We start from the raw sequence: 12098 nt of genomic DNA, 5'->3' as shown, positions 1-12098 counted from the left end.
AAGGGAGAGCGCGAGAGAATCAGCAGACAGTTGAGAAAGCTGCAGGGGCAGCAGTGTCTTCAGGGGCTTGCCATGTTTCCCCTAGAGCAGGGGTGGCCAGACTACAGCCCGGTGCGAGACCAGCTGGTTTTATAAATAAAGCTTTATTGGAACATGGCCAGGCTCATTCTTTTACATAGTGTTACCTATTTTCACATATCGTCTATGGCTGCCTTCCTTAGGTAGCTGCCAGAGAGACCCACAAAGCCTCAAGGATTACTATCTGGCCCTTTACAGAAGTTTGCTGACCCCTGCCTAAGAGCTAGAAAGTAATTAGAACAGTTAAAACAGTAGGTTAGTCTCAGAATTGATTAATAAGTTAGCTGTTCTTTCTGGTGTATTGTCAGTCTACCATTCGTTTATGTGACATAAAGACAATTTAGAATGACATAGTTACTTTGAGTCATTTTGCAGGATTTGTGACTGTAAATAAAACTGCTACATCATTTTAAGGTTTCTCTTCCAGGGGTTGGCTGACCAAACAGATTGAGGTGTGTCTTTGCTAGACAACTAATACTGGCTACAGAGTATAAAACTTTTCCCACTTGTCTTTAATTTTGGTTACTGTGTTCATTTTTTCCAACATCCCCATGATTTATTTTGACCGTATTTGGCTTTGTTTATTTTGAGAACATTTCATTTGAATTTGAGACAATAATCAGTGAGCTTTGCTTGTAAGAAAAGAACTTCAGTCTTACCCTATTGCATAGGACTAGAATCATAACAGCGTTAGACCTTGAAGAAAGCATCCAAGTCCTCATATCCAAACTCTTGGTCTCACAGCTCGCTGGGTGATTTGCCCCTGTGGTCATCCACCAGCTGATGGGGAAGCCTGCTGCATCAGGACTCTGGTACTCAGTAGGGTGATCCTGGAATTTCTCGTTCGGATCAGAACACTTGAGAGTGACAAGAGGTGCTGTTAATGATTGGGCAACAGGTGTAAATCAGGACTGTTCTGAGCACACTGGGATGGCTGTGTGATCTCCTAGCTGTTAGCTTTGGGCAAATTACAGAGTGTCTGTACCTCAGATACCACACCCTGCTGTCCTGCTTACATCACAGGACTCTTCTGAGAATTCAACACGAGAATATATGGAAAAGTCATTTTCCTAAAGCAGAAAGCACTATGTATGTGTGACATTTTATCATCTCCTCTTTCCCTAGAAATTTAAGATCCGCATCGAAGACCCACCCCGCAGAAAGCACATGGTATTCCTGGGTGGTGCAGTCCTAGCAGACATCATGAAAGACAAAGACAACTTCTGGATGACCCGACAGGAATACCAAGAAAAGGGTGTCCGTGTGCTGGAGAAACTTGGTGTGACTGTTCGATAAACTGCAAAGCTTGCTCCATCACACCCCTAATGCTTTCTTTTTCCTTTATTGCCAATCTTTGAACTCATTCGACTCCAGGACATGGAAGAGGCCTCTCTGTGCCCTTTGACTGGAAAGGTCAGGTTTTATTCTGGTGTCTTGGGGAAGCTTTGTTAAATTTTGTTAATGTGGGTAAATCTGACTGTTTAGTTCAACCACTTCCCTACAAACACAGGGAGAGGGCAAAGGGTCCTGTCTGCTGCTTTGTTTCTTCTAAGTAGGCATTTAGACCGCACCTGTCGGCTTCCTGTTTCCCTTTACTGCTCTAATGCTGCTAGTTTTCGTCTTTAGCACACTAGGTGGTATGCCTTTATTAGCATAAGAAAAAGGACCTGTGCGGGAGCTTTTGCATTCTGTTGGGGTGGGGGTGGTAAGGGATGGGTGGGCGCTGCTGAACCCCTCCTGGCATTGCCTCTCTAGCCTGGGCCTTCTAGTGACTCTACAGCTTTAAGTACCGCAAAGCTTCGAGTGATAACATTTTAGGGACACGTTAGGCGCAGAACTAAAGTGTTTTGGGTGGGTTTTTGAGTGGGGAGGGGGTCTTTTGATTCTGGTTTTTTGATTTTTGAGCTTTTCTGCTCTGGGGTATGTAAGATGAGCTTTACGTACAGTACTTTGATTTGGCAGGTTTTCTTCTCCTTTTGGTCTGCCTGTAATTGTTTCCATCTGATATAAACACCAACTGTAGTATTCCAGGACCATGTAGTTTAGGGATTTAGTGGTTTTTTAAAATGAACCTTGTTGGCTGAGACTGGACTCCCTAGAATCTATCAATGGAAAAGTAACATTTAAACATGCTTTTGGAAATTCAAATTACAGATAAAAAAGTGCTTAAGAGCTGATATTTTCTAAGTGCTTCTGTTTATACCAGAAGCATTAAGGTAGCCCAGTACCAAGGTACCATTCTCGCAAATTATTCTTCTATGTGACTGACCAGAGCTTACTAACAAGTAGATACATATAAGTAGTTACTGGCAGTAGGTTATAATTGTTGGGTTAAAAATAATATTGAAATATGGGATTTGTTGCCAGTTGGGTAATTGTCATTAGTTTTGTTTGTTTCAGCTTGCAACCTGGAAGTGGAATAAAATTTGACTATTTAAAATGATGGCAAAAAAAAAATCAAGATTTAAGTTTGTATTGTACTGAAAAACTAATCGTAACTACTAAGATCTCAGCCATTTTACCTTTGAAAGAAGGGTTGTTAGTATTTGTAAATGTTAGCAGACTTGCCTGCCTGTATCAGAAAATCATATTGATGAATCCTGTTGGTATTACTTGGTGACTGAAAAAATATCAGATAGTACTCAGACTTGAATTCTTTCTAAATTTGAAAAGTATAGTAGCAAGAAATTGTATCACGCTAAGTGCAGAATTCAGATTCTGAAGAAAAATGTTTTCCTTCATTTCGAAACATTCTTTACTTAATAATGGCTTTGAAAGATAAAGGTTTTGGGGGGGGTTGACTGAAATTGGAGAAATTATTGGCATTAGAGTCTCTTTTGTGAGAAAACTTAAAAATCAGTCTATATGAAATAAGCAACAAAAAAAGGTTAGTTTAAATTATGCAGCTTCTGTTAATATTAACTATTTTTTTGTCTGTTTTACCTCAATTTGAACAAATAAAACAAGTTGGCCTGCATGCTGGACATGCTTCAGTACACATGAATAGCCTACAAATGCCGTCTACTAGATGTTAGGGATGTGGACGTCAGAGTCCCTGTGGTATTCTGAAGTGTTCCTAAATCATGTTCTTGTAAATTCCCTCTGCCTTTTGAGTACTGGACTTGTTAAAGGACACAAATGTAGGACCAGGACCTACTAGCCGTTCATTTCAGGTAAATGGATTGACTCTTGGCCTTCGGTTATGATTTTAAAATATGGGGCTAGAAAACAACCAAGAACGGGATGGACTCTTAAAATAAAGAAAGCATTTTATCATTTGTCCCTTGAATGTAGAATTTGGTTTCAATTTCATAATTCTGCTTGCAAACATAACAGTTTAAATGGTGTATTAATATATATATAGTATAATTTAAAATTTTCATTTTATAATTTTCCTGTTCCAAGGTGAAATAATGCATTTAGTAATTTTGGGAGTGGGGGAAGTATTATGTTTAACTGGAGTTGTCAGGTGTGAGACCCTCAGAAATTACAATTTTTTCTGTTTTAAAAGAGATCTCATTTTTAGCTCTTGAAAACCATTGTCGTTTGAATTTCCAATAATGATTAAAAATCTTTTCTTTTTAAATTAAAACTGCCAATCCCTTGATCTTTGAGAAGGATTTCTTAGAAATCAATCTGATAGTTAAACTTTTTTCTCTGAAGCTTGGTATTGGATGTTAACTTTTACACAGTTCTGAGCACTGTTAACAATACGTGGAAAGTATTTTAAGAGATCAATGGAAAGTTAAGCATTTGAAATTTAACATGGATATTCTTCTTTTTGATTCAGAAAATAAAGCCAGATTTCTCAGACTCAATTTGAATTTTGTCTTTGTTTTTCCTCTTAATAGTTTTTCTCTTTAGTTTCATTTCCTTAACTTTATTTGTATTTTCAGTTTTGCTAATGCAGGATAGATTGACAACTTTATGCTAGTTGTTAGGCCAACTTTAGTTCAGTGTTCTATTTTGTGACCAGAAAACCTCTTTATTTCTGGTATGATTTTAAATACATAAGGAAAAAACAACCTGGAAATAAGAGCAAATTACGGCAACCTTGGAGATTTTTTCCTTGAGCAGACCTTCTTGTTCCTGGAAGACGTAAAGTGGCTTTGCAGTGTCAGGAATGCTTGGCAGGCCTGTATGTAACATGCTCTTTTCAAGGACATTTTAGCTCATCTTCAGACTCTTAGGCGTATTAGTTTTAACAAAACAACTAAAGAAGGATGAAAATTTATTGAACTGATCCTTTCTTGCTTTTATACTAGCCTTTGAGGATGGGGGCTAGGGAGTCAACTGAGTATTTCTGTGTTTCCTTCTTCTTGAACTTTACGCTTGAACCTCATTGCTCCCTTCATGGCCAGGGTCCCCCAGGACTTCCTCAGGTTGCTTCCTGAGGGCTTTTCATCTGGTCTCTTCCTAGTTGCCAGAAGAACACTGTGACAGCGATCTCCCTATGCTAGAGGAAGGAAATACGGGCCCTGCATAAGTTGTCCTTGTCGATAGAATGACTGTCTCAGCGCTCTTTGTTGTTTTTCCCCACCCACGAACTCTGGCCCCTGTACAGTTGAGTGAGTTTATTAAGTGTACTAGTTTTAGAACCATCAAAGAGGATATCCAGCCAAAGTGAACTAGAAACTCGAGGTAAGAGGAGGAGGTAGCAGGAAGGACCTGGGAGGGCATATTTATTTGCAAGTGTGAGGCCAAATTACTGACTTTGATTGCTATCTTGCAAGTAACCTTAGCCATAGAATAGAAATAAACTTCAGTTAGGGGGATGTAAAGAAGGCAGCTATTATATAAATTCCAGTGATTTTCACATTAAACTTAACATTTTAAAAGCACCCTAGGGGCTGGCTCTGTGGCCAAGTGGTTAAGTTCATGAGCTCCGCTGCGGCAGCCCAGGGTTCGGATCCTGGGTGCGGACATGGCACCGCTCGTCAGGCCACGTTGAGGTGGTGTCCCACATGCCACAACTAGAAGGACCTGCAACTAGGATATACAACTGTGTACGGCAGGGGTGGGGGTGGGGAGATAAAAGCAGGAAGAAAAAAAAAGATTGGCAACAGTTGTTAGCCCAGGCGCCAATCTTTAAAAAAAAAAACACCCTAATGCATCTTGTTCTGCATTGTTTAAATAACAAACATCTGAAGTTAGGGAGAAAGACGCTATTAAACTATAGGTACATTTGTTTAAATCATCTGCACTGTGGCAGTGACTAAAATAAGTCTCGTACCTATTGTAAGTATCTCAATTTGTGTTATGTGCAGATGTAAAATAACTAGGTAGGGGGAGTCCAAATGATTTCTTGCTTCCCTTTGACAGAACAGAGTTCTTGTCTCTCTCATATCAGTTCCTTCCACCCTCTAGAGGAAAAAGGAAAGACTGGAAAGGACTCCACAAATAATTTTCTTTGAAAAAGAAGAATTAGAGAGTATTGTAACTATGCTCCTGTGGACCACTTGAAAGGTTTGCGTTTGGGAAGTGCGGGAACCAGTCCCAAGGATAATGCTGTCTAGATTTCTAACCCAAGGGACGCTCCAAGAACAGTACCTTCTGCCTGCCGGTAACGTCGAGTTGCGCGTTTGCCTGGTGAATGCTTTTGTCCTTAAAGATTAGTAAAAAGAAAACTCCTGTGAGCTTCTTTGTCCTCCTTGAATAGGGGTTTGAAAAAGAGGGCCCCAATTCTCAAGAATAAGAACTCTATGCATAAAAAAAAAGAATGATTATAAATATTTGAATGCAAATGCATTAATATCAAAAGTTGACATTTTAAGCAATTGGTTCCGGAAGTTCTGAAGTTAAGCCATGCCACAATATTAATTTGATCTTTTTGTTTAATGAGCACCTGGATATTGTGCAGGAGTCAGTACCTTTTTTTAGGCAGATCATAAAATATGCACAAGAAAATTGCCAGGCCTATCTGACTGTAGGAAACGAAATCTAAGGATTTCCTGAGTGGGAAATACTTCGATTAACTGGTCTTACACAGATTTTCATATTTCATGCCAACTTAGTGTTTGAAGAGTAAGAAATTTGGGCCTTAACTGAGGCTCAAATGTCAAAACTAAGTGATAATATACATTTGACCCCATGATTTGAAACCTTCAATCTACCTCCAAATGTGTGTGGGTGTGTTTTCTTTCTTAGATCTACATTTGAAAGCTTCTGACACTAAATTTAAGAACTATTGAAGAGGAACGCAGTTTTTGGAACCAGAACTATGATGATGAGATACAATTTGAAGGACCTTGATGACCAATTAGGGAGGCCATTTTGCTCGCTTGTTTTGTTTTTACTTGGTGGTTTAGGTGTAATTGAATATGTTAAGTATTCTATAAGAAATGATGTAACTAGAGTCTAATTACCTAAATTTAAAATATAGTCAAATGATTTGCCCCTCGATGTATTTCTCAATACGAAGTCAGAATCACATGGGGTGTTTCAAAGCGCGGTTACCCGAGCTGTACTTTGGACCTACCGAATCCCTCTCTCTGGGGCCTGAGGGTTGGTTTGCCTGTTTTCCAGCTGTGCTGCTGGTCCTGATCCCCCCAGAGCTCCCCCTCCCCTGCTGTAGGATAGTAACAGGACACGCAGGCTCCAAAGTATGAACTGCTCCCCTGGGCCCACGCCTGCGTGCCCTTGCCTCTCTCTTCTGAAAACTGGAGCTTTCACCAAATAGGAAGTGAAATGGGTACAAGGACTGGAAACCACCTCTGAGGGATGTTGGTCGGTCGGCAGTGTGCTGACCACCCCTCCTCCCCCAAACAAATCTTCAGTTCAGGTGGGTGATAACATCCCTTAGCCAAAATGCCAATTCCTCTGGGAAGGTTAAAGCACCATCAGTTATTTACTCAGTTGTCTGAACTTTTAAAAGAAGTCCAGCCACTCAAACGGACACCTAGTGAAGATTAGCAGCTCTTTGTGATTTAAGTGAAGGGAAGATATGTAAGTTTGGCCTAAGGTATGCATTGGAGGAAACGGGCCACCTCTGAGGAAACCTAAAGAAGTGTGATTAGGGCAAGCTCACTCTTTAGGGCTGTGTAGATGGGAGCTGGATGCTGGAAGTGGAGAAAGAAGCAGAGCAAACTGCTTATTTCAAAATTGCTTTCAGAGATGTTTTCTCCTGTGACTTGCATGGTTCCCAGCTCCCTGAGCTCAAGCTAGTATGGCTAGTGCTACAAGCCAGCCACCTAAAGGATCAGAGTGATTTGTAGCCTGGCCAAGGATGTGGCCAGATGTGGCTTTACTTCTGGAGAGGAAATATCTGCATTTCAAGTTCCATGCAACTGACATAGAAACAAATTTTTGGATGCAACTTGGAGACCACCTGTATGTAGTTCTTTCAAGGGTCGATTTGTTTTCAGTCTAAACCCAGTTGGTTCCAAAATTTGGAAGTTTGTGGAATTTTACTATTTTAGTTGATAGCTGCTAGAGAGAGAAGAGGAAAAAAAGCTTACCCCTGCACTTGGCGCTTTCAGGCAAGGATAACTTTAGCCAGAGATTTGAAGGCGAGGAGGAGAGAGGCGGGCATGTGGCCACTATATATTGAACAAGTAACTGGCTGCAGGTGAGGAGGTTAGATTCCAGGACAGGAACCCTCTTTAAGAAGGAGGTTGCTGGATCCTCTGGGTGAGTAGGAAGTAACGTTTATCTTCTGAACCTCCTTCTACAGCCCAGACAAGAAAGCGTTCAAGGGCTCCAGGTGGACTGTGGGTACTTGATGCTGGATGCCTTTTCTTCCTGTTTGTTTGCCTGAATATTTCATTCCCGCTTTTCCACTGTGAAGGCTTCTCTTAAATTTTCCCTTTCTCTCTAGAGCACACAGCAAATACCCTCCAGCCGGGTTAAGCCCCTCCGACAGCACAGTCGGCTGTAACTACGCATCTGATGTTTGGTGGCCTCTTTAGTGCTGAAGCTTGGCCTGAAATTTGTCCCGCTGCGGAAGTGTTTAATTGTTCCTAATGAACAACAGTCATTTTAATAACTGCTATAAATAAATCTCTTGTGATTTTTCAGTCAGTTTTCACGTCCTGAGGGCCCCTAAAGCAGATTGCTGTTCATACTGTGAATTTTGGGAGTATCAGTGTTTGCTATTTGCCTTTTCTCAAACACACAGGTGGAGGTGGTGCCAGGAAAACGACCTTCTGACTTTAAGCTACTGTTATTTTTAAATGGTGTGACAATCTCATGTTTGTTTATTTAGTTTTGGTTAATTCTACCAATCTCAGAAAAGAGTGGGCTGAAAATTATCTTTTTTCCATTTCATATACGTAGCACTCTTTTATGCCTTAAACATTTTCTCTGTTCTTACCATTGAAAAGAAGCTAAGATTTGTGGTGTGAGCAACAAAAATCCTCTCCGAGGTTTAAAAAAACAATAAGAAAGGCTTCCTTGAACATTCTCAATGAAAGTTTTCTTTGTTTTGTTGCATTTGTGGGTCTTTGGAACAAATATGTGAGGGGAAAGATTTATGTGCTGAAATTCCCGTGTTTTAAGAGTTTAAAGAGGTTTGGATTTATGGCACTCCCACCTCCACCCCCGTCGTTGAATCAGTGAGACTGGAAAACCTGTGAATATGGCCCAGATCACAAAAACCTTTGCTGTTCCCAAGTTCCCTGAAATGACAGGATAAAATTAAGTTTACTAAAGAGCATCTTAAACTCTTAGAAGGCAAGATTTGCTAGGTGGCAAACTGAACCAAATGGTAGTTCACTCCGCTAGCTGATTTTATGCAGAAGCTGGGACCACAGGAGGGGCTCCTCCCACTAAACTTCGGTACAGTTATTACTTTCAAGAATGTACCCCGTTTTCTTCAGGCTCAGAGCTTGTCTGTTAAAACAATTAGCTGCGAGGCAGACAGGGAAGGAACTGCATCTGCAAAAGGCAGGACAAGGTCAGGAGAAGAGGAGATAAACCCCTCGCTTGACTCGCGGCTGCCCACCCTGCAAGGAGCAGAGCTGGCCAAAAACAGCCACACTGATTTATGGAGGAGAAGTGAGGAAACTGTTGTCCCAGATAGCTTGGATTTGTGACAAGATTGGTGTAGACTATTTCCATTTAGACCGAGAGAGAATTCCGAGTCTCGGAGGTGTCCCCCTCCCTCGCCTGCACCCCTCCCCCCGCATTTCCAGCAGCCCTCAGGCTGGTGGTTCTCCGCCTTTGGGGTGCCTGTGAGTCATCCCTTGGGGGGCTAATTGGGACGCAGATACCAGGCCCCACTTCCAGAAATCGAGGTGACGTTCTTAGAAGGGTTCCTTTGCACTTGGAAAAACATGAATCAGAAACCAGGGGAATTTCGTACAGGATTAAGCTACAGCCTAAATGACAAAAATCTGGGTATATTTTTCCAAAGCTTTCACTTAATTAGTGTTTTCTAAGAGAATGAAGACAAAGGCTTTCCCGCCTAGAATTTAGCCACCAGGGACTCGGACTCTGGGTTTCTCCCTCGAGGGGTCCTCCCGTGGGCCTTGAGAAAATCGGCCTGGCCTCCTCGACTGTCGCCGTAATGTTCCTCACGAAGGAAAGTGTTGCCTGTCTCATCTGTGTCAAAGGGCCTTTATTTCAGATCCCTTTTGGAAAAGGAGTGCATGTTCCTGCCTTGGTTTACTGCCTCTCAGAGAACAAGAAGGCGTCTTAAACAAGTGTTTATTGAACTGTTAAAGTCCCTTAACTTTCTGTGAGCTAAGCCAGCAGGGGTCATCAGGCCCTGCATGAATTCAAGGAGTCACAGAGGAAGCAACAAGAACGATGATGACACCACAGAAAGCTGTCACGGTCTCCATTGCCTGAGCACCCCATCAGTACCAGGAGCTGCACCTTAAGCACTTTCCCAGCGTTCTCATGTAATTCAAGTGGGAGTTATCATCTTCCCTTTATAGATGAGAAAACAGAGACTGCAGAGCTAAAGTTACAGGAGCGAGGACCCAGAGCTAGTTGTAGAGGTGGCGTTGAACTCAAGCATCTCTCCAGAACACCCTTCGATGTTTCTGTGGGAGGGTCATCCGAGTCTTTCTCTGTCTCTCAAAGCTTTGATCAGCACAGGACCCTGTCCTGGCTCCACCCCTCACTCAGCGGCTGTTGGAAAAGTCCTTGTCTTTTGTGGGCCTTAATTTAACTCAGGCAGATGAATGGAGGGCCCCCAGCCTGGAGTGGTTGACATCCTCAGTACCACTGGAAAAGTGCTTTGATATGAAGTGCCCCATAAGAGCTTGCTCTTCTGTTTATAGCCAGCCATTCCTGTGAAGAAAATTAAGTGGAAGCTCTGGGCGTGAACAAATGAATGGCCTGTTGGCCGCAGGCATTTAAATCCAGAGGAGCTTGTCACACTTAGGATTGATCAAGTTTGGGCTTTTTTTTTTTTAGGCTTCGTTTTTGCCTAGCAGGTGTTCATTCTGGTCCAAGGCCCTGAATTTAGATCAGAACTTGACAAATTAGTCAATGGAGTTTTCAAAATCTCCACTCCACAGGAAGGCAAGAAATGGAAAGAATGTCAGTTATTAAGGTTCTCACTGGCCCTTGGAATCCAAATGGCCCTTGGAAAGAACACTCGGGGAGGGGAAACATGCGAATTGCTTAAATCTCCTAAGAATTTGCCCCGAGTGGGATGCTCTGAGAGGTGCGAGTGCGTGAGCGAGCTCTCAGAGTGACTGTCCCGCCGAGGACAACCTAATGGAAGGCCGGCTGCAGAGGCTAAACCTGCAAAGGGTGTGGCCTCTGGGGGACGGTAACTGCTCCCATGCAGAGCCGCTGTGTGCCACTTAAGCGGCAGCTAAGTTTGCTATGTGAATTCGAGGATGTTTTCCCAGATCTCCATGCCGTGAACAGCAGTGTTGTTTAAGATGCCATTATTGCTCACATCCCCCGTTGGCCAGGACAGAGGGAGGAGCCTGGATCTGGGTGTCCTGTCCCGGCGGCTGCTGCAGAAGGACATGATTAGTGGTCAGCCTATCTCTGAATGCCCTGGGGAGCACAGGGGAGGAAGGAAGGAAGGAAGTTGTGTAGGATAAACAAAACAAAGCAAAACCAAAAAAAGCCACAAGAAAGTACTTCAGATGTGCAAGAATCTGTAATTCACATACTCATGGGATAGTTGAGGGTTAGGACCTGGATTAAATGTTTTCACATGCGATGAGGATACCAAGAAAAACAACTGAGCGGGTGGAGTGCCTGGCTCGGTCTAAAGAGCTTGGAAACAGATCCCTCTTAGGTTTCTGGAGGTTTAGACACATTAAGGCCTATACGTAAATTGTTTAAAAATACGTCCAGCAAGTTTGGCCATAAGGCCATCCACGTTGCCAATTTGCCTTTAGGTTTTCATGACGGGATTAAATAGGTTTTATGATCTTGTTGAAAATAATTCATCACTTTTTTAAAACTGCGCTTTAAAGGAAGTGAATATACTGATAAAACGAATGAAATGATCTCTTGAGTTACTCAGAACCCATTCCAAACGAGGGGATCTCCGGCAGACAGAGGAACCAGGCTGGCGCCTGCTGACCCTCGCCACTGGGCGCTTTGACCGGGTCAAAGCAGGGATCCGTGGGGCTGCTGCTGTGGCCACACCTCAGAGACGGGGTTTTTTCAGCATCTTAATGGCCCTTGGAATAGAACCAAACAAACACCTTTAAAAAGTAGGATTGGTGGGCATTTTAACAGGGTGTGGAATTATCTCAATATAAAGTGCGCCAAGGATTACTAAGCCAAATGGTATGCCGCCGTTGGAAGTGTCAGCCCTGTGCAGCTGTTCTGGTGAGGGGCTTGAGGCCCAGCTCTTGTGGGAGCCAAAGTTTTTGTAAGTTTTGTACATGTAGATGTGTTAAATTAATTTGAGGATAATCTGTCAGGTTGAACTTGACAGTGAACCAAAAAACAAAACAAAAAAATAACAAAACAAAAACCAACTCGTGACAAGGTTAGTTTCAGTTTGTGCAAAATAAGCACATTTGAAATTTCATGTGTATTAAATTGACTTTGTAGGAAACAAATCTTTCTTCCCTCCCTGGATACCATTATTTTATCCT

At 42.3% G+C, this 12098-nt stretch overlaps 1 protein-coding gene across 3 annotated transcripts in view; it reads left to right on the top strand.

The window, feature by feature from the left end:
* ACTR2 (actin related protein 2) overlaps window positions 1–3896 on the top strand; it is a 32566-nt gene extending 28670 nt beyond the window's left edge. For all 3 annotated transcript variants that reach the window (XM_001494389.7, XM_003362986.5, XM_070236317.1), the window contains one exon: window positions 1204–3896. In XM_001494389.7, the coding sequence (XP_001494439.2) occupies window positions 1204–1374 (171 nt within the window). In that variant the 3' untranslated portion in view covers window positions 1375–3896. The remainder of the gene's footprint in view (window positions 1–1203) is intronic.
* Window positions 3897–12098: the final 8202 nt, after the last annotated feature.

This window comes from Equus caballus, chromosome 15 (assembly GCF_041296265.1).
Source record: "Equus caballus isolate H_3958 breed thoroughbred chromosome 15, TB-T2T, whole genome shotgun sequence".
NCBI lineage: Eukaryota > Metazoa > Chordata > Mammalia > Perissodactyla > Equidae > Equus > Equus caballus.
This window is presented reverse-complemented; position numbering and strand designations above follow the sequence as displayed.